Raw genomic sequence first — 25,849 nt, 5'->3', positions numbered from 1 at the left:
ATACCTGACTGGTCGAAAGCCGGAAGTGGAGGAAATCGGCGTAGGACTTGTCGTTGAATATTGACGCCGGTATTTCGTGCAGCCTGGCCATCTCTCGAAGCCCCAGCAGGTGGTTGTCAGGCCCCTCGCCGTTAACCGTCTGCATCGGTGCGGCAAGCGTACGTCACCAAAGACAGCTTTGGCTTGAAGAGAAAAAAAGTATTGTGAACGAGTACCAGCGCTGCGCAATGTTTTTCTCTGGTCACGTCGTCCTCCTATAATGTCAGGGTTTCCCTCCCACAGGGGAATCGCAGTCAAACTGGCATTTCTCTGAAGAATCGGCAGGAGGGTGAACGTCATGAACTGACTAGGGGAGCGTCAAATCCCGTATTAACTTCCTACGCTTCTTCTACCTCGAAGTATGTCACAACAGGCCTAGGGAGGGATTTGGAGTGCACACATTTTGTTCGTTCGCGTTTAGTTTCATAACCAAGTTACACATATAAAGAGCGAAGACACGTATTACTCTAGATCCCAAGAGTACCACATCTCCTGAACGTGCAGATGTGGTGCTGAACGTGCAGCTTACACGATCATCGAAGCAGCTGGAACTGCAGAGGTGTGTGTGCTTGTTTTCTTACGGCTCTGCCCAGCCGTCGATTTCACTGATGGGGATGGAGAAAATTTCGACTAGGGCGAGTTGATTCGCTCACGTATCAGCCCTACTAGGGGTCAGGTGAACTGAGCGTAAGCAAAGAAGTACATTAAGGTTCTTAAAATAACCATTGGAATGCACCTTATTGCGGCCCCTCATGACTGTTCAGAAAACGGACTTAGAAGTTTAACTAAGAGTCTCTTTTGGTCTCACGTCTAAACAATTACGCATGACGATGTCAATGCAGGAAGTGTATATAGCATACCGGCCCTCAGGTTCCACAGTTCCCTGCCTACGTAAGCACGATATGCGTGCTACAAAGCTGGTCAAAAAATTACCCCGAAAATATACAGGATTCTCTAGTGTTATATGGCGCCCGCAGCGGCGGCTCAATAAACGAAGCCTTGCGCTGCTGAGCATGGGGCCAGGGATTCGATTTTAGCCATGGTTACTGTTTTAATGATGAGGACAACCAACAAAAATTCCGCTTGTACGACAATTAGGTTTAAAGACGACCAGCTGGCAGCCCTCCACTAAGGGGAGTCTTATAGACAAGGTTTAAAGACAACGAGCTGGTAGCCCTCCACTATGGTGAGTCTTATGGCCCAGGTGTGGCGTCGGCGTTTCGAATTGATTGGGAAAATTTCGTAGTGTGAAACAGCGTGAAAAAGGTATGATCGACTAGCTTTATCTTTTAAGCTGCGTTGCATTCTTGAATAAATCACGTATAAAGCAATGATAGGATTAGTAATTCACGAATTAAAACTGTGCACTTTCGTCTCCGATTGCAACACTCATATTCACTCATTTTCAAAGAAACCACCGTCTTCACTTGAGTTCAACCAATGAGGTATTGGTTAAACTGAAGTGAAGACGGTGTATTTTTTAGCAGGAAAGGAATAATATGTATTAGCCACATTAGCAGGAAGTACACCTGCGGCGAAGCCACTCTGTAGCGTAAAAAAAGGAACCTCTCCATTTTCGAACTTATTACGCTCACAACTTTTTTAGATGAAATAAGCGCGAAGTTAATCCAGTTCGCCAACGCAAGCCTGTCACACTACCGGAATCGCACTTCTAGCCCAGGCCCTACAGCATCCATCGGAATGATCCCCCATCAATGTTTTTACCTTCTGCTTCATTTCTGTTGAAATATTCTTTCAACTGGCTTTTGAGAGCATTGAGAGCTGCAACTGAGAAGACGCTGACCAATAGCGGCGGCGATATTGCTTGTTTGAGGTAACGCGCACGTCCCAAATTTAAATATATATATATATATATATATATATATATATATATAAAGACTTTGCGCACTGCGTGCCAACACAACCTTTTGCTTTCTTTCCAATTGGCTGCGCATGTTATTGTCCTCCGCCGTTGCTAACCCCGTGCCCCTCGGGTCTTTGGGGTGGCCCAGTGGTTAGCTTGCCGGTTTCACGTAGTAAGGCTCCCCGGTTAGATTCCCAGGACCTCCATGACCACAGTTGTTTCCTTGAGGTACGCACTCCCAACACCTGCTCGTGGGCTCGTTGCCTCCTCGCCACTTTTCCTCCCACTTCTTGGCCTTGCATTCTAAACCTCTCCACTTCACCGATGATGGCAGTTTTCCGGTAACGCTTCACGGCGGAATTAAAAGCCCAAACAGCTACGCTGTTAAAAAAAGATTCCAAGTCGATCACACGGGCTAAACTGTTTGTGGTAAACTGATGAATTAGTTCAACTTACATATTTCAGGATTTCTGTGCCTTTTTTAACGGCATCCATGAATAGCCGAATCTTGTCTTCTTCCTGCCAGAAAAAAAAAGAAAAAAAATTTAGTGCCCTTCCATTCTGTGAAGAAGGATAACCTGCAAAGCAGCACACCCTCCACGGAGTGCACGAAACAACACGTTTGTTTGTAATTTGCGACTGAGCATACTTTCTAGCCAATTACCTGAATGAAATTTAGAACATACCCGAGCTGTATCGTAGCGGACAAATGTAGAGCTGCCTCTTTCCCTCCAGCGTCGTACGCATTTTACCGTTTGCGTAACACGCCAATTCACTCTAACACAGATGACACCGGACCGGTCGCATTGGGCTGTTTGACGGCCACGTTGAACCTCACGCCAACACATCGCACATGTCATCAGTAAGGGTATGAAACCTATATCTGCGGGGTGGTGGTGGCGGTGATTTATTAACAAAGGAGGGAAGAGAAAAGGCCTGGGGATATTGTTGAACTCAACGGGAAGTTCACCCTCATACGACCCAGTCCAGGGAAGGGGATTGGGGCTTCAAAGGATAGGAAGAGAGAAGGGGGAAGAGAAGAGCGGTAGGAGAGTGGGAGATAGTCTATATCGCGTTCGTTTAGTCCATGACTCGATGGCTACAAACGCAGCGCTAGTCCTGTTGTAACCAGGAAGTTGACTAGGTGCTGGAAGACCTCCCGTCGGATGGCGTCCGGTCCCGTGGGGAACAGGAAGTCTTCTAGCTTGTGGCTTGGGGCACCGAGTCGCTGGAGTTCGGCCCGAAGTTGTGCCCTTGCGGTGTCGTGCTGCGGGCAAGAGCACAGCAAGTGCTCTAGCGTCTCGGGCTCTGGGCAGTCAGCGCAGGTGGGGGATGCTCGGCGGCCTTGGTGGTGCAAGCGCGCTCCCACGTTGCAGCAATTGAGCCGCAGGCGAAGAAGGAGCGACCGGGCGTCTCTGCTAATGCGTCCGGGCAAGACCCGTGGGGCCTGGCCACTGACTACTCGGGCATCTGGATGCATGGCCTCCACCACTCGTGCCAGGATAGTCCTTGCAGCGTCAAATGACACCACATCCCGGGAGGCTGGAACCCCTGCCTGCCGAGCAGCACCTTTGGCCAAGGCGTCTGCAACCTCGTTGCCCGTGATGTTCACGTGCGATGGCAGCCAGTGCGTTCCCCCTACCTACCACCCTCCTCTCCCAACCCGTGCACGCATAAACCGGCAACCGGTCATGAGCGGGTGCTTAGAAGTGAAGGATACTGCCGAACATGTTGCTCTGAAAGCCCTTTAAGCCGAACGAGTGATATTGGCCCACGTCGGCGTTCCAAGCGGACCAGTTGCTGTTTATCCGGGAGGAATTCGCAGCTACACGACCAGCTGGAACCTAACACGGCAACGGTGGCGGCAGCGGCTTTCCGCGGTTTTCGCGACCATTCAGGCTTTTGTTCGGGCTGACGCTTCTTAAGTTTCCGCTCTTCTTCCTCCAAGCGAGCGACATGCGTCCGTCCCATAGCGAGTTTGCACCTGGAGGGCTTCGACCTCTGTACTAGTGGACGCACACGTGGGTGTCACTTTCGCTGCCCAGTCGTGGGCATCTCATTGTCTGTGCAACACCCCAACCCAGACTTAAACCGCTCGATTGCGGAGGACAGCTGACTGGGCGCATTGAGCCATGAGACTGCCACGTTTAAATCTCCCACCACCCCAAACGGTATGTCATCGGTAGCGGCATTAAGCCCTGCTGTGCGTGCATGCCCCCCCTCCATCCCCCCCCCCCCCCCCCCCCCCTAACCCGTGCACGTCTAAACCGACAACGGGGGATAGGCGTCGAATTAGGTGTGAAATACACCGGCGAATGGCGAGAGAAACACTTTATAAGCGACCAGACTAATATCTATTATTATTCTTCCGCCAGAAGAACTATGACCAGCTGGTCGACAAGGGCCGCCGACGCGACAATGTTGCTCGGAATGCCTTTCAAGCTAAAGAAGAATACTATGCTCATGCCGCCGTTCCAACGGGGCAAGTTGCTTTCAACCGGCAGGGGCGCGCAGCTAGTGGGTGAGGTGGAATTTGAAGCGGCAACGGCCGCAGCTAGATTCTCGGCGGTGGCAGTGGCGGCGGCTTTCAGGCGTCTTTGCACCCATTCGCGCTGGTGTTGATTCTCCGCAATCATCTGATAACGACGCTACGGCCGCTGTCAGCCGACTGCCCAACTTCTGAAAGAGGCGTCAGTGGTGGCGAGGGGAATAATCGTTGTGATAACCGTTGTAAAAGAGGGGTCGGCGGTGGCGAGGAGGAGGCAGGAGCGGCCCCGAGTAAATCTGCTTCACCGGAATGAGAACTGGGGGGGGGGGGGGGGGGGGGGGAGGGCTGAGACATGTACTGCTTTGCAACAAAACGAAAAACCGTTGTGAGTTTGTGATGCCTTTAGTTTTCTTTCACTTTGTTTTACTTCCAGTGAAGCTTCGTCACCGCGCGTAGCATGAAGCTTTCCGCGGCGACAAGCCGTCCGGTGTTACAATAGAATGAATGATCGGAGATTGATTTTCCGAGTACAGCTTGACCAGGCTAGCCACTCTGAAATTCTATGGTAAGCATGTGCAACCGGAGATAATGTAGCAGTGGGCAGCTTCGATCCAAGATCGAGTCCAAATTCGTGTCCGAGAAAGTTTTAAAGTTTTCAAGGCATACATGCTATGCGTGTGCAAAGCTACGTACGCCAGCGCTCGCTCTCGCTGGCGCCGAGTGGCTGATAAAAGCGAACATAATTAGTCATGACTCGTTCGTGAAAAAAATGGGTGAAGTTTAACTCTTGCAATACTTTTTATCACGAGCGAAAGGTCTGTTTGGCGTGGTTTTGCAGATTATGCACACAGTGCTTCATTCATTCAGCCTGTCTCATTCAGCCTGTCACTTCTGCTGAAGCGCGCGCTCAGAGGGCCCAGCCTGCGCGTCATTCATGGTGAGACCGAGAAACCAAGAGCCGGTGAAGCAGCCGTTAAACTCTCGTCTGGTCACGTGGTGCCGCAGAGGCAAGGCTCTGAGCGAGCGCAGCTGCGACGACTCTCCGCAGCGTATCACGTGACGTGATACCACACCTGCTACATTTGCGCTTCAGGGGGTCAATGTCAGTGCGACGCGATGAATGACCTTGCGAGACATGGCGTAGCAGAGCTTTCGCTCTAAAAGTTCAGAGAAGGAGCAACGGTTCGTTTCAAGCGAATCCGGTACCAGAGTCCGAGTCAACACCAACTTAGCTTGGCATGCACGCAGTTACAGAGCACAGTGATCAGACTGACAGCACGGCTGTAGGATTGCGTACCGTGGCCGGGACGGAGTCGCACATGGCCTGCACCCAAGCCAGGGCCTCCGCCGTTGCGGCGCGAATGTTGTCGACGCGGCCCAGGTGGAACTTGCGCAGTGAGGCGCTCTCGTACGTGGACACCAGTCTACGGTGCACCCTGCGAGCGAATCAGACCACGCTCTTGTTAGCGGGGAGCTACGTCCGCCGTTTCGCGCTGCAGTCCCCGATGTTTGCAGGCGTGACAGCGCCGAAAAAATGACTCAATGCCGGAGCTTTAAGGGAAATTCCGAGTGGCACCGACAAAAAAGATACTCCGCAAATATTTAACTGGTTTATCGGCTTAAATAAAGTTCGTTGCATTTAAAAGGATAAATAATACAAAAAAAAATGGCAACCCCGAAATTTCTAGTTAGACCCTGGCGTGGCTGCTTATCAATGCGAAAGGAAAAGAAAATCGTTTTCCAGCTACGACGCTAAATTTGCATGGTTCAGGATAGCTATGAGGTTGAATTCAATCCCACTATTTGACGAGTGAATGCTCACGCAATTTTAAGTAACATTATGCGTTGCACTAATCGCGGTACTCGGGATTTTTTTTTTGAAAATAAGTTTTATTTCAACCATCATGACATGAGTACATAATATATACAGGAGGAGGTCCCAAGGTCACGAAAACTGCAAGCGGGACCACAAGCGGGACCTTTGATAAATTGTATATAGGTACTATATTTACAAAGTAACCTTGTCTACTTCAAAATAGTGCTATAAAACATTTTCGGGCTCAGTTTATTAACAATATACTTGAGAAATTGATTATTTATTTATTTATTTATTTATTTATTTATTTATTTATTTATTTATTTATTATGAAATTTAACGCGCCAATGCAACGCAGGCGATGAGGCGCGCCGTAGTGGAGGGGTCCGGATTAATTCTGACCACCTGGGGATCTTTGATTTGATTGATTGCTTGATTGATTGTAGGGTTTAACGCGCCAACGCAACGCAGGCGATGAGGCGCGCCGTAGTGGAGGGCTCCGGATTAATTTTGACCACCTGGGTATCTTTAACGTGCGCCGAAATCTCGAACACACGGGCGTTTTTGCTTTTCGCCTCCATTAGAAAAGCGGCCGCCGCGGCCGGGAATCGAACCCGCGACCTTGTGCTCAGCAGCGCAACGCCTTAGCCACTGAGCCACCGCGGCGGGTACCTGGGGATCTTTAACGTGCGCCGAAATCTCGAACACACGGGCGTTTTTGCTTTTCGCCTGCATCAGCAAAGCGGTCGCCGTGGCCAGGAATCGAACTCGCTGCCTTGGGCTCAGCAGCACAATGCCCGATCAGTTATTCAAACATTACGGATACCTTCGCACGTATGTACTAGCTCTATTTCAGGCTGTTTTACTACATGACGGCGCACTTAACTTTCACATGTTCCAGGTGCACTTAACAGACGTCTGGAGCTGAAAAAATGGCTTCATTTCACAGGGGGATAAGCCTCGCTCGTCTTCTTTTATCGTTCTTTTCTGTTTCATGATTCATTAGAACTCAGTTGAATAGCGTTCGGAAGATACTTCCGAAGCGCTTTCTTCGCAGACTTTTTTCTGTAAAGGGTGCACCGCCTCACTAAGGCTAAGTCAGAGGAGAAACAACCTTTACGTTACAAGTTCCAATGAATTAGTTGCTTTCCAAGTTACTTGCAGACGGAAGAGAGAGAGAGAGACCGGGAGGGAATCGTTTCCTGAAGAGCTTTTAAAAAGAAACCAGCACAACGAAGTCAGCAGTTCCTGCCATCTTCCTCCTTTGCCATCGTACGTATTGACTCCCCCCCCCCCCCCCCCCCCCCCCCCCCCCCCCCCTCACCTCCCTGAGTCGATATGGCGATTGTGCTTTTTTGAAAACTTTTTTTGCACGCCTGGACGCAGCACCTTAGTGCGGAAGCGGATATCCACGAACTCTGACGCGTGTTTTTCTGAGATAATGAAGCTGATTTTTCGGCACCGTGCACATGCACAGGATATTCACGGGACTTTATCCCAGTGCCAAAATGAGAAAAGTGCAATGTTCCTCCAATCAGGTAATTAATAGTTTTTGTCGGTGGTGTAAATATTCTCGTCAGTTTGTTTTTATATCTTGAATTAATAAGTAATTAGTGAAGATGAAATCGTAGCTTTGGGAGCACGTAGTTGCAGAGCATAAAAAAACAAGCTTCACAGTTTATTTGGCGGTACTCTAATGCAGAAGGCCATTTTGAGGCTTTCAATTAAACACGCCAAATTTAAAATGACGGGCAGATCCCAGCTACAAAATGAAAAAAGTGCAATGTTCTTTCAATTAAGTAAATAACAGTTTTTGTCGGCTATTTGGATATTCTCCTCAGTTTTTTATATTTCGAATTAATAAGTAATTAGTGATGATGAAATCGTAGCTTTGAGAGCACGTAGTTGCAGAGCATAAAAACAAGCTTCACAGTTTATTTGAGGGTCTCTTTCAGTGCAAAAGGTCATTTTGAGGCTTTCAATTCAAACACGCCAAATTTAAAATGACGAGCTGATGTAAGAGCTTGAAGCATAGCGCGCGCAAGGCTATGTTCAGACTACCGACGCAAAAGCCATATCGCGATCTACGGACGTAAAAAAAAAAAAAAAAAAAAAAAAGAAAAAAAAAAAAAAAACGGCATGTCCCGCAGTTTGGTTGGCTGAGACCTGAAATGACGTCATTCTTTAAAGTTATTACGACAGTTGCGGCAACAGTCTGAACCCGTCCTAATGTGTCAAGTGGCATGACTTTAGCGTGGGAAAGTAGTTGGTAAGTTGCATGCCTATTATCTGTTTTCCTCAATGTATAACTCATTTGAGTGAAGTTAGCGTTAAAAGTGGTATCAGTGTTATTCTAAGAAGCAAATCTTTCGAACGAACCAAACTTTCATTTCGTCTTCATGACCGTTTAAGAATGACCGGTCCGTTGGATGAACGCATAAAAAAATCCGGCAGTGAAGGTCGTCAAGAAGACAGTAGGAGAAGTAGTTGGCCATTTAGAAATTTAGAACTAGAAATTTTTCCTATGCTTGAATAAAAAAAAAAGAAAGAAAAAAAGAACATGCACCCAGGGTATGGGCCGTTAAATTATAATTCCTGCTTGAATTGGTTGCTTCGGAAAGGGAGCAGCGTTAGTATAGGCATACTGCGTTTTTATGTAAGTTTCTGTTCCTGATCACATTTTATATTCCATGTTGCTAGCGCAGAACTTTGCATTTTCTTGCCTCACATTAGTTTGCTGTGTACATTACTACTCATCCTCGCTTTCTCTTTCCCGTTACTTCACTGAAGCTTGCCGTCTGTTCTGTAAGGTTAACAAATAAATGTCTCGTATTTTACACCACTCACTGTCAGCCATCTTCGCGCTCCCACAACTTTAATACATGTGCAAACCACCAACCTATCTAACATACAAAAACATTTTTTAGCAGGAATACCCGCAAAGGTGAAACTTTGGGTCTAGGCTCTAAAGAGGGTCAAGTTGTGACAAGTCTTGGAATTGTATCTGCCAAGCTTTTATCTCAATATTTTCTCTTTTTTCCACAGATCTCTGCCTTCCCTCGAATCTCGCTTGTGCGTGGTAGCCGAGCCAGTAAAGGGCGCGGCTAAGTAGCCATCTATTACTCAGCACCTGTCTTTTTCCTTAAGGCACTCACTTGTAGTAGGTGAGCTGTAGCGCCAGCTGAATGTAGACATCGGGGCTGACGCGCTGCTCTTTGATAAAGTTCTTGCCGTAGTTCGGAAAATGCAGGATGTACAGGTCCACGTCTTCTGCCAGCCTGCGAACAAGCGACGAACAGGCTAACCCCCGCACCGTGTAGTTCTCAAAATTTTAACAATCTTTGTTTCCATTTCTGTTTGCTCAATTAGGCTGAGGGTGCCTGGGGGGCACTCCGCAGTTCGCTTTATACGTTCAGCTCTACGTTGGGTAAACATTCCGATAGAGCGTCCTATCGTCCGTGTCCTAGGACACTTGCAAACTGTCCCGCGGTTTTTGGTGTTCGCAGAAACGAGCTTACTATACATGGGAGAGTTTTACGGCCCTCATCCTACAGTATAGTAGCTCCACATCGATCAATCCTACACGTTCTATAACGGCCCCACAAGCCTGGTTCCGTGTTGACCTTCGCCGTCCTGTATGTACGCGTGCATCTGCCTTCAGAGCGCAAATGCGATAACCGCTTGTGCGGCTATCGCTAATATGCGTGACGCATATTAATGGTGTTTGGAGTCCCCAAGGACGCCTGATACACACTTCATACAGTCCTGTCACGTTGCTTGCGTACCACACAAAATCATTCGAATTTTATGTACTTGCACAATTCAGAGAGGACAAAAGCAGTTCGCTTTGTAGAAGCTACGTTAACAGAGCTACGTTAATTAAGGTTAAGGCTGCCTGTGCGACAAGGTTACCTTGCACATTCGTACCATGTACTGATTTTTTTATTGTTCATACCCCCTCATTTTTTGTTTACGTGCGAAAGAAATTTCACTAAATTCCCGGGTACAAACAATGCTGTTCGGACAGTTTCCCGCTTCAGGCCGTCGCTCTTCGCTACAAAGCGGAGGTCCCCACATTTGCAAATGAAGTGCTGGACCTACGTGTTGATGGCCTTGGTGGCGTCTTGGAGGGCTTTGAGCATGTCGTCACTGAGGTCCCAGTTGAGTCGCGACACCGGGTACTGCGTCCAGGCTGCGCTGCCGCGGATCGAGGGAGACCCCGGTGGAGGCGTGGACTGCTGCTGGTGCTGCCTGGCGTGGGAGGAAGGACGGGCTAAGTACGAGCATCTAATACAATCCAATCTAGCCAAATAATTTTCATTTCCAACACAACGATGTTGAGGTGATCCCCAGGCGAAAAGCGGTCATAGACAGCTTGAGTGTGCCTGAGGGCTTTATACAGGCAACGGAAGTTGTTAATTACTTGAACAAAATAGATAATAAGAAGCTAGTAACAACGTTATTGCACAGCCTCCCAAATTTTTATCAATATAAACCTTTTCATGCGTTAATCTTTCATAAGATCAGGACATGTCCTGGGCTGTGTTGCGCATGTGCAGTTACACATTTCTGTCGACTGCGCCAATTATGGGACCGCTAGCACAGCCCACTGATAAAATGGCAGCTCCCAGGACGAAGAAGTTGAAAAGGTCTATAGCGGGAGCGAAGACCGATGGGCATGTCAGGGCCTTATCACGGTGTTCACGGGCAAAATAGGCGAGGGTACGCGCACGCGCAGCGGGCTATCTGTTGTGGGAGCGTCGTCTGCTCCGCTGTTCTCCTCAGGGCACCACACCCCCGTTTTTCTAGTCTTGCAAGGCCGTTTCGCTATCTCCAAAGGCAGCTAAGCAGCGTGGGGCACAACGTCATTCAGATGCAGTGGCAGGGGGTGTGCCACTCTCAAGGAAACAGCGTAGCAGACGACACTCATACAGCAGATGGCCCTATGCGCGTGCGCGTACTCTCGCCTATTCCGCTGCTGAACACCGTGATAAGGCACTGACATGCCGGTTAGTCGTCGCTCCCGCTATATTATTAAAAATTTGGGAGGCTGTACATTGGGGAACAATGAATGTTCTATACAATGGCGTCAAGTGAAACCCCAGAACTCTAAAAATCGCAATATGCATAATACCATACACAAGCAAAGATATTAATTACACCGTGTTCCAACGAAGTCTTACGACAATATTTATGGTGCGAGCACGCAATAAAGCGTATCGTTAAAAAAAAAACAACGAGAAAAAGAAAAACAAACGACGACGATTTCAAATAAGGCAAGACTAAAGAATAAAAATAATTTTGCCGAGACGTTCAGATTTAACAATAATACTCGTGCGGGTGACTTTGAGAGTGGGTGGTCACATTAATATTATTCTTGCTCAGAATGGGGGTAGAAACGGCCAAGAAGTGGCGTGTGCACTAGCATGGAACGATAACATTTCTTCACGTTTCTTCTTGCATGAAGCGCAGGCTTTTCAATGCTTATGTTAACCGGTGCGGACACGGGCAGTTATCCCACTTTTTATTACTATAAGAGAAAATATACTTGGTTAGAAATGCAAAAACACAAAATCAAGCAAGCTGCCTAGTTTTTAAATCGCTACATGATCTTTGGCAGACATGTGTTTCGTACTGTTCCTTTAAAAAAAATCATTCGAACCACACACACTTCGCATCTCTGGTTATTGGGTTCTTTGAGTTTAATTGCAAGAAAGAGTGCTGTGAGTAAACTGTCTTCGTGTTGTCACAGACACCAACCAAAAGGGCAGACTTTGAAGATGACTGCTTGTGTTTATAGCGTGTAATTCCTTTCCGGATGGAATAGTCTCCTCATAACTTTTTTTTTGAGCGGACCGAGACAACGTTCGTCTATGCTGCTTGAAGATAGCGCATCGGGTTATCTTTTTCTACAATGGAGGTGCCAAAACAGTTTACAGATTGATGTAAACAGAAGCACGTTCATTGTAACGCATCAACGTCTTCCACTTTGCCTGCCCTACTGAGGACAAACTTAATTAAATGAAGTTAGCTAACAGTACACCCCAAAAAATCACAGAACATCCAGAGGAATGCAGCCTTTTCCATTGCGCAGAGTTATGCGCCGAGCTCCTGAGGGTGCGTACTCTCATTTTCCATTCAATGCACTTTAATGGTATGGACAGATGTTTGCGCGCGTAAATCGTGCTCACATGTATTGGAGGAACTCATCGCAGAACCGGAGGAGGGTGATGCCTTCGGAGGCCGAGTGCTCGCAGATGAGGCCGTTAATGCCATCCCGGCTGACGACTACCTGGCAACAGGGAGACAACATGGCGAGAAGAAGGCGGAAGCTGACAGCGCGGAAAGAGTGATTCTCACGTCAAGTGACGGGCAAAACGACAAGTAAAGGCGACAGTAATGCGATAGCCACGTATTCGGGGTTACACTTTCACTGCTTTCATGTTTTTGTCAAGGCTTTCAATCATGGGTGTTACGAACATGTAATTTCCCTGGATAGCGGCCGCCAGGAAAATGGTAAGTGATGAACTTTCATGATAAATCATTAAAGGCTCCCTGAGTGCTCTGACACTTATTTGCTTGATATGATACCTTTATATGTCACAAAATTAAGTGTAAGCTTGTTGGATGGGCAATGTTTGAATGATGAAAGGTGAGGACACATAGGGTCATGCGCGTTCGCAGAAATTTCATCAACGGCGGCGGGGGACGAAACTTTCGTTATTAACAAACGGCTAAAATGGTAGTATTTTAGACAAACAACAAAACAATCAATCAGTATTTCCACCTATTTTAACTGTGACAGCAAGCATGCAGGGAAGAGGGAAAGGGGGGAGTCGCGGAAGTCCATGACCAACGTAACGGTAACTCCCACGCTACACAGATGGCGTGTCTTGCAGAAGTATCGTACGGCTGTTCATCCGAAGAAAATTTATAATTTAAAAGAGTTAATTCTTCTGTTTAAGCAATGAATTGGTACTGTTCGACTCCGAAAGGGAACCGGAACAAGGGATTCGATCCTACGTCCACATTTCGAAAACGCCACCGAACACTTACGCAGCTCGTGCAGTTTGGTCGAAATGACATTTCGCATTGGAGCAAGTAATGCTTACAAGATTTACCTATGACATGTTAAGGTTTCTGGGTGTACTTTACGATCATTATTTATGCAAATGACACTTATGTTGGGCAGACCAGAAGAGGTAATTGAACAATCTTGATTAATTCGTAAGGTTTTTTTTTCTTGTGGGGGGGGGGGGGGTGGATTTGCGAGGTTGTATTGCATATCCCAAATTTACTGTTCTGTTACCGCGAGGGGGACATTCCGTACATTTTGATTCCTCATTTTAGTTAGTGGCATCAGGGCCGTGGGTTTAATGTTACGCATCGGTGGCATTATTTGCGTAGAAAAAAAAAGACACCCACACAGCAGTGAACCTACATGTTTCGACACGTGGTATCAATAGCAGCGCCACCTCAAATTAGTATCAGAAGCCCTTTCAAAGGAAGTGTGTCACATCGGGTGTATTCGATTTTGATACAGCATAATTTTAACTTTATTTATCTGCTTAATTAGTACGTAAATATTTTCAGTGTCTCGTGACCGTAAAGAAGAGTATCGAAGTTCACAAGAAAAAGAAAAATACACACTCAATATTTGAAATATCCACTTCGAATGATGTCGAATTCAGAGGACTGAAGAATCGATCACATTGAATTGAGCCCTTCTTCAAGTTGTTCATTAAAAATGCTGGTATCGGCTATGAAGACAATGCTGCAATTTTTTTCTGCCCCTGTTCGCCTAAAATAGCCAGTGTATAGGATTAAGTAACTGAACAAATTACCGAACGACAAGGTAAAACTAACTGACTCAGAGGTGTGGTTTGTTGGTGCCTTGTCGGTGACGTCATGGTACCATTGTGTGACCCCACAGCACAGATAACGTTTAAGCGAAATCACGTGCTGCGTCTCGCATTAATAAATTCTTTACGTTTAGCCGCAGGGGTTCGCCATCCGGAAGTGACGTGGCAAGTTACTGGAGGGCCTTGAATCGTGAAGTGCATGACTATACCCTCTACGTTTTTTTACCTGCCCCTTCCTCCAGTATATATTTTTCGCGAAAGAAATAGTAATGCCTGTTTCTCATTTACCGCACATCCCCGGTAAACATTTTACATCTTTGAAAGGAGCTCGCTCACTGCTCAGCCGGCTGCTCTTTTTTTTTTTTTTTTTGGTAAGCTGCGCTGCCGGTCGTTACGAAATAAAGTCACGCGTGCGTAACGCCGTCATTCCTGGATGCGCGACGCCAGTGCGAGGCGAGCGGTGCTGCAGTCACCTGCATAAACTTGTCGTACCACCGGTTGGCGGCGTTTCCGTCGGCTACCGACCCTCCGTGGAGCAAATGAGCTGCCTGGGCGCCCAAGTCGAGCGTAACAGATTCGCGGCGTAGGCTGGCGTAGTGGCGCCGTAGGCTGCTCAGCGGCCGGTCCAGGCACACCACCAGGAGGCACGTCTCCATGCTCTGCAGAGAGCTTTGGTTCACGTTGCCTGCGTACAAGAAGCCCGGAAGTCGGTGCCAGTGGCCTCTCACACGGCATGCGCTGCGTTGCGTGGGACGCTAGAGAGGTCGCGTGCAGCAGCGCCAACACCGTTCTGATACAATCAGTATGTATAGGCAAGCGAAGTCGGCAAGCTTGCGAGGGTCGCTGCAGTGAAGGTTACCCAAAATGTACAAGATTACTGTGGTCACATATTGGACGGAATCAGCCTGTACCCAGATTGACCAAAGAGTTCCTCGTGAGACTGGTTTCTGGCGGCGTCTCGTCCGGCGTCACGCTTTCGACGTGCAAGAGGTCCCTTCGTCTCCAACACGGGGTCGTCAGAACGAAACTAGTTTTGCGCGTGAGCCACTTTACCAATGTGGTTTTTGATATTTTAAGTGACGCTGTCGTGAAGCAGTTATGTTGTGATGAACAAGCTTTACAACGGCTGATATATTTACTGAACATACAATAGTTACAGACTTCAGATGAAAGAAGCTCATTCGACTTACTTCTACCAACTCCGCATACTCAGGGTGCCAGCGTAGTCAAGATTTAATTTCGTCTAACCTTCTTCAGCACTTCTGGAGTGGGATTGGAGCGTTGAAGCAAGGAAGGCGGGACGTTGACCTTTCTCCATGACAGAAGTTATGTGCACATGCATAGGCTTGTGAAACCCTCGTTAGTCTTTGCTTCTTTTGCCACCGAGGCCGAAAATCATTATGCAAGGGCACCTGTTAAAAACCAGTCCAAGCATTTTCCCCTCAGATTTTTAATGTGAGTGCTCGTATTTCTCACGTCCCCCCAAAACTGAAGAACATCTAGTAGAAATTACCATTTCAACATGAATCTGTGCGGATTGATTAATCAAGAAGTGTTTCAGGGTGAAATCAGGGATGGGAAGCCCAAGTGTGAAGTGAGTGCACTATGTACTTTAATGGATCAATGTAAAGTACGCTTATACTCAACGGGTCCTTGCTTTAAACGAAAGGGGATGAACGGGGATCACAGAGGGGCGACTCACCGGCCACTTCCTTGCACTTCCCCTATGACGTCACAGGGAGCAGTTTGGGTGACTGGCGGACGCCGACAAAAGCTGCCACTAAACATGATCGTGCAATTTCCCTGGTTCCGTTTGATCGCGTGGCTTGGAAGCTAGCGCGGACTCAGTGCACTGATTAATCTACTTTGGTACCTAACTGCTGACGAAACTGCTGACGTTGCGGAGCCATAAATTTGAACGTTTTGTGGTGTTAAATATATTTTTAATTAATACAACATCAATACGGGACAGAATGAAGTTCAGCAAGTTATAAAACACTAGTTCTTTCAAATAAAACAAGGGTGTATTTTTTTATGGTCCATTTAACGCTCTACGGCGTGGCTTTTAACGAGCGGCGCAGTGACTGAGTGGCTCCAGCGTTGCGCTGATGAGTACGAGCTTGCGGGTGCGATTCTTGGCTAAAAACAAAAACACTTTTGTGTATAAGCATTCGGTGGACGTTAAAGATGCCCAGGGGGTCTAAATTAATCAGAATTCTCTCAGGGCACGGGGTGCTTACTGCGTGCCAGCTTGACATAGATGCCTGCCCAGGTTCGCCGCTGCTCAGTGGTGAAGGCGCCCACGGGGGGCTGTCTTTCCGAGGGGTCCTTGGCCTGCTGCTTGATGTTCAGCAGCTGCCGTGTCATCGCCTCCACGTCCAGCGCTCCGTGGTCTAAGGGAAGCCGGAGCTTGAAGAACTGCGGCGGGTGCAGAAACGAACCCGTTTACATCGCTGACGAACACATCCTGTGCGAAGTTATTTGCGAACATAAAAGTGCGTGCTGGCGTAATAACTTGTCGAAATCGGATTGAGGACAGCTGACAAGAAACTTTATGCTCTGTGATAAAGCCACGTTGATATGCACAGACTTGTCTGGAGGACTCTCGAGCAAAACCGTGATCTGTGCTTGTCAGACTCTTTAGGTATGGCCAAGTCGGAGCCCGTCATTCTCTGACGCGCCCTAGAGGAAGCCAAATGCAAAAGCAAAAGCTGACCTTAAAACAGTAGATATATTTAAATGTTGTTCGTCGAGTGTATAACAAAGAAACAAAGGTTTGGGGAACGCTATTTCCCCTCCTTTAATGGGATTGAGCGAAAAAGCCGGCGTTTCAGAAACGCGCCACTGCTGTCGTCTGCGGTGTTGGCGGTTTTTCACAACGTTATAAACGACACTGAAGACCTAACTAAAGAGCGTAGCTCAAAATTGCGCCGTCACCGGTGTGTATATCACCGTTTTGGGTTTAAAATTATCCAAAAAATTTCGTTGCAATTGATTCAGCACCTACCCAGAATATTGCTGGTGTACTGCAGTTTAGTGTCCTAGGCGCCAGTGCGTTATGCCCTGGATATAGCTTTATCTGAACCTTATTTACTGTGTGTGTGCGTGTGCGTGCGTGCGTGTGTGTTTTGTCGAAACGTCGCTGGAGGTTTTCGGCTTCAGAGTTTTTTTGCGTTTATTTCATGTAGAAACTATCTAATACCTGTATGGGACTCAATACACCCTTAGTCATGTTATTGTGTGTTAAAAACTGCACGAGAAACTCAGTTTCATGCTGCCATTTCCTAGAGATTTATACTTTCGAGCTGTTATTCTTTTGAGCACAAGATCGCTGGTCCGATGTAAGGTCGCCTATTCTCTCAGTGGACGCACGTGGGCTCATTAATATATTCACCCTCCAATTTTTCTGATATCGAAGTAGGTTCGCAGGCAGGGAAACAGTAATTAGGTTGGCGAGGGAGGGAGAGAGAGAGAGAGAGGAAGGATGGAGGGAGGAAAAAGAAATGTGCGCCCACCTTTTGATCAATTAATCTGAACGTTTGATCATTTCAGCCTTCCGAATAATTGATTAATGGTTTAATCACGATAATGATATTTTAACCAGTTAATCGGTTGAACGCACGTGAGCTCTTCGTTGCAAGCGTGATTGCTTAAAATTATGCGTCCGCATCTCTGGAGATAGCTGGTTTGCTCAAGCGATATGCATTACATCGCAATGGCATCCTCAGGAAAGGTCCCCATTGAAGGAACCCTAAGTAGTAGAGGGAAAACTAGTGTTCATTCTGTTCATGCGCCTCCTTTTCTTTTTCTTGATAAGCATACTGCAGTGGGCAACGTAAAAAAAAAAAGTACAAACTCGGATGCATAGCCGTCGTCATTTTGGGCGTATAATGCACTCAAGGCAGCAGAACCAACCGTTAATGGTCTGAGCCCTTTGAATTCATTGCGAGTGCAGGGATATGAAAACGCCGATGTTCGTAGTTACAACCGCAGCGCTTAGCGATGGTAGGCTTTGTTTACGCAGCTAGGACGATTGGGAACAAGAACATGCAGTAGACTCTCGTCAAGACGAACTCAGTAGGACGAACTTAATGGTATAGACGTACAACACTTTTGCTCTGTTTTAATGTTCACAATGCAAAATACGTCTGGTTAAGACGAGTTTATGATAATACGAACAATTTTCACGGTCCCTTCGAGTTCTTCTTAACGGGAGTTTAGTGTAGTTTATAAACATACTACTGCAGAATAAAAATGTCGACAACGTTTTTTGACTCAATAACTTAATTCTTTAAGGGGTTACCAGTGCACGTGGACGAGGACGAGGACTCGTGTCTTCTCTTCCTTGAGTGTTCTCGTCTACGTGCGCTGTTAACCCCATCAAAATTCCCCACCAACTACCCCACCAAGCCATCCTTGTGAACCTAATTCTTTATGAATGCCTACATGACGTCAGCTTCAGAAAGCAGATCACCATACAGCAAAAGAAGACATCAAGCGAGATACCAGTAGAAGTTTTGTTTTTAGCCGCACATCCTTAAAGGAGCCACGAAGACAAAATACAAGTTTGGTTTATTAGAAAGGCTGCTTTGTCCTGATAAAAATGATACGGAGTTCATCGCAAACTTCGAAAAAATAACGGAGATATTAAAGAAAACGTGTGGAGCTGTGGCGACTCGCTAGCCCGTTTCCACAACTTTTCTATGACGTCTCAGAATCTTGTTTGGGCGATTGACGGCGGCCGAACTAATCAATCGCCAGGACACATGACTGGACGATTGTAGTGGGGCCGCTAGTTCCGTTTAAAAGAATTACTTGAATGCTAACGTGCACCTAACCCACTGGAAATTATGTTTTCAGTAGTGGCCCATATGACGTCACTCGCGCCGATAACACGTCACTGTGGCGCGAAATTTGAAAGTTCTTAAAGGAGCCATGAAGACAAAATACAAGTTTGTGTTATTCGAAAGATTTCGTGTTTTATAGTGCCCCCAGCGCTTGTACGAATGCAAACGACGCTTTGTTCATTGAGAAATTAATCAATTTAAGTTAAAAGTTTGATTTTCCCGCTAAATCGTGTGTTTTTGTGGCCCGCAATGACATCACAGACCGCCCTGCAGCCTAGGGTCCCTTGATTCACGCGTCCGCCGTACAGGGTGGAGACACGTATACGCTGGCGCCGCCATTTTGGGTCGCTCGTTCGCCACCGAAGCAAGTCATTGTATCAAAACCGCGCTACAATTATCGCCGCAACGCGGTTAACTGGCGAAGTTTGAATCATCTTACCGGTTTCGCGTTGCTGGGTCGCGTGGGAAACGAAAAGAACGAGTCGTTGAGCACGTTGACCAATTGCAGCGGCACGGGACCGTTCAAAGGGTGTCTGCACCCTGTACGGCAGCGTTGGCATCGGGTGTTCACGCGTTTGTTTACGTTAAACCTAGATGGCGCCACCATACCGTGGCATGCCGTTTTGTGCCTTTGGTTTGTTTTTGACCTTCTTTAACCTGACTTGTTTTTGTTCTGGGAGAAAATCGTTGCCTGAAACATAGTGCTCGCTCTACAAATATGGTCACGTAAGACACCGTAGCGTCAATCAATCGGCCAGTATCGTCTTAGACAACCCCAAAGCTCCGCAGTTCTGTGCAGCTAAACAAGCATAGTGCGCGCAGTACCAACAGCATTACGCATCGGTACTTCTATGTTTACATGTGCTTTCGTAACTTACACTGTTTGTCCCACCACTCTTAGGGCTTTAAAAAGAATGTGCCCTAAATTTAAGCGCAAATAGCTCGTTCAGCAAGCTTATAAACTCTGCCTAATTTGCGTCTGCTTCTGCCGGCCTCCGCCAATCGCAGAGCTGGCTCGAATGACATCATAGGTTCTATTGCGGGAAATGAGCTGGTGGGTCGCATGGCCATTCCCTTTTTTCCTAATTATGCAGCTTATTTGAGCGAAGTTTACGTTAAAAGTGGTGTCAGTATGATTCTAACGAGACAATCTTTTTAATGAACCAAACTTGTGTTTTCTCTTCATGGCTCCTTTAAGTATTTCTTGCGTTTTTATCGGTTTAAAAACGTCTTTCGTGGCCGGAATGGAGCTGAGTGAAGTAATGAAGCCTAACTCTTTAAAGTTAAACAAAGTTGTATTTTCTCTTCATGGACCTTTTAAATCAGCTCAACTTATTAATCAATTAATTAATCGATTAAAGCCTGTTGCTTAATCGGGTTATATTATTTAATCCATGACTACCCCTTGTGCGTAGGTATCGGTGCACGTGGATAAAGGCTTCAAGTGACGGTAATTAGTTTGTTACGCGCCAATTTTTCTTTCTTATTTCCCGTGTCTGGATAGAACAAAACAGAACGGAGTTTATTTTCACTCTAAGGTACACCGAAGTGAAAAGAGGTGGCAAGGAAAAAATCTGCAAGAAGCGGCAACCACACAATGCACAACTGAACGTTATCAGTAACTAAGTGCCGACTACGCAAATAGTACTTCCTTTGCAATCGAAACAACTGTACAGGAAAATTGATTCTTGAAACGAGCGCCGAAAGGGCTTTTTTCGTCATTCGATGACAGCGCCACCAGGTGCTACCAACCGGCTTTCATAGATGGCGCCAGTTGCTCGGGCACGCATAGTTTTACTAGTGCAGCGCTGGTGAGGCGCAAAGCGCGGGATGCGCTTAAGTTCTCGGCGTCGCCAGAAAATATTGGTACGTATCAATGTGTTTTGGCATGATGACCGGACGCGGAAGCAAAGGGAACGCATGGTTAGAGATGGGCTTTAACGATCTGATCATGTGTTGTCAGTAGCAGCAGTGCGCTCTGCATTTGAACTCTTTCTCTTATGCCGTAGGGCAATCGCTCGCAAAAAAAAAAAAAAAAAAAAGAAAGGTGTACCAACGGGAGTCGGGTGGTTTTCAAATATTGGCGCAGAGCGCATGGGGTCAAAAAAAAGATTGGCACAGTTGGTACAAGGCTGGAGAAACAGCAGAGCTGGTGGCCCCTTTCCCTTCCTCAGAGACCCGGTTGTTGCGCCCGATATTTATTTCCGAACTTGCCGCTGAAAGTTCTCCATCACTGGCAGGCCTGGATCGTTCTGTCCGCAGGCCTTCACACCTCTCCCAAAGTGGACCGCGTTAGCACGCACTAGAACCCGCGGCAAAGTCGAAAGCCAACACCCGCGCTATGAACCCAAAGGAAAGGCTGCACGCCCGGTATGCGATGATAGCTCAATCGGATGTACGCCGGTTTCATAACGCGAGGGACCCAGGTTCGATTTCGACCACGGGACGCGGTTTTTTTTTCTTTCCGATTGGCTGCACATGTTATTGTTCCCCGCCGCTGCTAACCCTGTACCCCTCGAGCGTTTGGGGTGGCCCGGTGGTAAGGTTGCCCGTTTTATGGCGAAGGTGTCTCGGGTGCGATTCCCAGGATTTAACTAATCACATTTTGTTCTTGAGGCTTCGAGTTTTTTGGTGCGACGGTTTCCTCACAAGGTTTACTTTGCTGGAAATAATATTGACGTATTCAAAACACGCCTCCCGTGTGAGGTTATGAGAAAGTTGCTTACCTATATATACCTCATTCCGGTAGAGGGTGTTATGAATGCATCGTCGTTTTTACACGTATAGTCCGCTTGAGTGTGACGAACTGGCATATTGATTACTCACTAAAACGCACGTGTGAATATTTTGTGTTATTGAAAAAAATAAATGAACGTTCTTCTACAAGTAGGTAGCTTAGTGACGTAGTAAGGCTTGACGTTGTGCTAGTTGGGTACGTATTATTCACACTAAAAAACAGCGCAGAGACAAAGACGGAAGAAGTGACGAACTAGAGCGCTCTAGCTTGTCACTTCTGCCGCCCCCTTCTCTGCGCTGTTTTTAACGTGAATAGTGACATAGCCTTAGCGCAAAAATAGAACGCCAAAAAAAGGGCACGCACGGCAATGCAACTAGAACTCATAACTGCTGTGCATGCAAGCGCTGTTCAAAACAGTTACGAGAATGTGTGCCTATGTGGAAGGAGAAGTGTGGAGAGCCACGTTTGTCTTTTCGCATTAAAGCTCATGGCACAGCGAGATCTGTACTGTTACCAACTTAGCCCTAGACGTTCATTTCAGCGAAGGACTACAAATGTTGCTTTTAATTAAAATAATGCACTACATTGGGAGTCCGGCACGTGATCGGAGACACTTTAAGGCGTGGTTAATTAAGATGGGCGTTCTGTGCAATCCACACTTAAGTAGTAGGATGGGCACCTGGTCTCGGCAGACCACGATGACGTGGTCCTGGTGCTGCGAGGTGGTGTCCAGCAGCAGGTCATCTTTGGTGGGGCCTGGCCTCCGGTAGGCCGGGAAAAAGTGCTTGTAGGTTTGCATGCAAAGTTGCTGCTGAGCGCCTGCACGGCTCACGTCGGGTGTGAGGGTGCCGCTGTCGATCTGTTTCTTGAAGAGCACTGCAAATTCGATGAATCGTGCTGCGAACCTGCATAGAGTACAGTTGAATGTAACTGGGATGCAAGAACAGTGCAAGAGAAAAAAATTGTTATAAGTGATCACTTAGTTTCTCGTATCGATTGAAGTGAGCCCGTATGATAAGACTAGCCCCAGCTTATTACCACAGGACCTTCCGCTCAACTACGAGAGCACGTCCAAAGCAGAACATCAGTGTTACTCACTTGACAAATTCACTTGTACATACGCTGACGTCGAGGCACCGCATAAAGTAGCGGCCTATGTGTATTAAAACTGCTGATTTTGTTACGCACAAAGGATACGTACAACGACCAAGTTCAGAAGCGGTTCCGTATTTGATCATCGGTATTCGATCGTGCGCGATCATATCGAGCTACAGCGCCACCGTGCATACGGACGCCACCAGCAAAGTGGCAAGGACATGATACGAGCAACGCTTCGAAACTGTGATTAAAGGCCTCCTAACTTACCGAGTTGAAGAAAATTTTACATGCATTTAGTTTTATCGACCAACAGGATATCATTTTTTAGAATACGCTCGTCAGAATGATAGTTGCGGCCTGTTTATGACCGCATATGCCCCTCTTTTAACCATTCAATAAGCGCGTTTGTGACACATCATACAACTACTAAGTTAATTCGTTATCTAACCCAAAAAAACGAAGCGATATATACGCAACAAGTTCTCACACAGCATGCAGGCATAATTTTAAATTATTTTGTGCAACACGACTAGAATTTCTTAAATCGTCCTGGTGGATTGCGGGAATTAAAAAAATTGTGCTCTAAAAGCGACACTATGAAGACTGGTAGGAGGAGGAGGGAAGGAGTTACCAAAGTATGCTTTGCATATAAAATAGGAAGAAAAACCAAGCCACTACCTATACATGGCCTTTAATGCGCTTTACACCCCCCAAATATTGACTTTGTTTGCTTATGTTAGCTTTTCGTCTCCATCATTCATCATAAACCTAAATGAGACCCCTGCAGGACGACGGCCTCTACCGCAGGATCCCAATCACTCGTATATTCTGCGCTGTCCGAATCTATTGTTTAAAATTGGGATTTCATAAAAGCTTTGCCCAAATGCGGGGGCAAAAATGCCGATTGATGTACGAAGGCTGTAAAATCACTCATGTCCGTTGTTTTCGTTAACACAGTAAAACAGAACATAGCTTGTTTACATTCAAGCACCACAGCGACACACTGGGGATATATGAATAGTCAGTTGGTCGTGCGATGTCTTGACGTGTCCGCGTGATCTTAGCGAGGGTAGGGCGGATGTGCTACGGTTGAACGTTAGACTTTTTGGTGTAATGATCATGGCAAAGGTTGTAAATGCTTTTATTGGTAACAAAATAACGACTTCAGTTTTATACAGGGACAGACTACGCTACTGTGGGGTGCCACTGCGTCTGAGAGAAATAAGTATGCATATACATGAAGCTGAATAAAATTAAAAGCTGTTGACTCGCAGTCGCTGAAATAGCACACCAAGGCTGACAATGAAGTATATGATCTTCAACGAGTGAGGAAAAGGCCCCAAGTACGATCAAAAGGCGAAAAAAACTGACAAATAAATAACCCAGAAAACAAAACCAGTCAAATCTCGGCAGAGATATACACGGCTACGGAAGGCGCTTCTCGATCAGATTTTTTTTCGAGACAAATAAGTTTCGAAGGAAGTGCAGATCAAACATTAGGATGTGGGCAGCCTGTGGGAGCAAAACCAAAACAATGCGACACATTCTTTTTGGATTTGATAGCGTTCATCCAAATCTACATGAAAGGTGTGCTCACATTCGTGAAACCCTAGAATCTCAGTATAATAACCAAGAAGTAAACTGAAACGCCGTGGAAGGGGTGAAGAGGAGATTATAATACTGGTGGTGGAGGGGAGGCTAACGCAGGACTGAAACTTTCTACGTAAAACTTCGGGATCTAATAGAGGTGCGTTAGACCTCCTGACGCCCGCCGGTATAGTTCTAACTTCTAACGAATAACTTCTGCCGAACTGAGTTGTACGACTTGGGCAGAATATAACTTTTGAAGCGTCGGGCACAGAGTCGCTAACTTTGCGTAAATCGTGTGATACCACAGACCCTCTTGGAAACAAACTGTCCTTGAGTTCGATTAATCAACAGTATAATCAAAGAGCGCCTTCTCTGTATTTGCGCCTTTTATGTATTGGCGTTCTCAAGGTGCACTTACGCTGAGGAAAGTCACGTTAAAGGTTCCCGTTTCTAGAGCGTTGTGTGGCTCTATTATTTTTATTTTTATTACACCCTCCCTTGTTTATTTTCGTTCTGCTGCTTTGTCGACGGGCTCACATCAGCATATTGGTCGCAGGTCTTCTGTTGACGATTACTGCTTACATTTTTTGGAGCAACGACACCCCTAATTTGTTTGCAAATTTAAATCTGCCATTGTTTGGATGCCAGAACCATAATCAATACCTGAACTAGATACGTTGAAATACCAGCAAGGAAAGTACGCGTTTAGTAAGAGCACCAAGCAGCTCGTGTGGCGAATACACAGAACTATCTAACTTTTGAATTGGTAAAGCACGCTAGACGAAAAAGAAAACATTACGAACGAAGAAGTTCTACGAGGAATGATATAATTTAAATGAAGACAAAATAAGTTTTTTTGCCAATAAAACACTGTTTTATTACACTACGAACAAAGAGGGACTGACAAACGTAAATAATATACACAGGAGTACAGATAAGAATGTGAGATAAAACACATATAAAGGTGCAAGCATTGTATACTAATAAAAACGACCGAAAATTTGTGGCGAACGAAAATTCGCAAGACAATTCTCATGGTTATCAGAGGACAACCCCGCGAAATAATTATTTCTGCAATATGTACAAAAGAGAAGGGGGTAGTAAATACTTAACCTACTGAGGTAACTCAAATGACAACTGTTTGTGAATTCTAAAAGTGGTTGCAAACTTCGAAAAAGGAGTAGAGGCTACTTTTTTTTGAAGTGCCGATGGGAGTTGCCGGAAACAAAAAAAAAAGGGCTGACATAATATGGAAACTTTTGAACCTCGACGTATAGCGGGACTAAGGGATTTTTGAAAGTCAGTAGGACGAAAGAGTAAAAAAATAAAACTGAACTAGGGCCTAAAAGCAAAATACTGCACGCATGCACACAGAACTAGAATGCAGCGGAAATGTGCTCTACACTAAAATTATAAAGCCAAATGCTGACTTGGCCAAACAAAGTGTAATTAAAGGCTAGGGTAACTCGCAGATAGTGTTTACTTACTTCGTAGACCAGCATTACAGC

General features: G+C 46.3%; 1 protein-coding gene across 1 annotated transcript in view; it reads right to left on the bottom strand.

The window, feature by feature from the left end:
- Nucleotides 1-25,849, bottom strand: part of LOC144145765 (choline O-acetyltransferase-like) — a 236,133-nt gene that overhangs the window by 1,266 nt on the left and 209,018 nt on the right. Inside the window, exons 5-13 of the mRNA XM_077677493.1 lie at nt 22,333-22,558; nt 16,310-16,487; nt 14,543-14,754; nt 12,399-12,499; nt 10,309-10,458; nt 9,363-9,485; nt 5,689-5,827; nt 2,360-2,422; nt 5-139 (exon numbers count right to left, since the gene is read on the bottom strand). Of these exons, the coding sequence (XP_077533619.1) occupies nt 5-139; nt 2,360-2,422; nt 5,689-5,827; nt 9,363-9,485; nt 10,309-10,458; nt 12,399-12,499; nt 14,543-14,754; nt 16,310-16,487; nt 22,333-22,558 (1,327 nt within the window). The remainder of the gene's footprint in view (nt 1-4; nt 140-2,359; nt 2,423-5,688; nt 5,828-9,362; nt 9,486-10,308; nt 10,459-12,398; nt 12,500-14,542; nt 14,755-16,309; nt 16,488-22,332; nt 22,559-25,849) is intronic.

This window comes from Haemaphysalis longicornis, unplaced genomic scaffold, assembly GCF_048455015.1.
Source record: "Haemaphysalis longicornis isolate Haplotype H1 unplaced genomic scaffold, Haemaphysalis longicornis Haplotype H1 scaffold_1, whole genome shotgun sequence".
Taxonomy (NCBI): domain Eukaryota; kingdom Metazoa; phylum Arthropoda; class Arachnida; order Ixodida; family Ixodidae; genus Haemaphysalis; species Haemaphysalis longicornis.
Note: the sequence above shows the minus strand (reverse complement) of the source record. Positions and strands in the feature narration are given on the sequence as shown.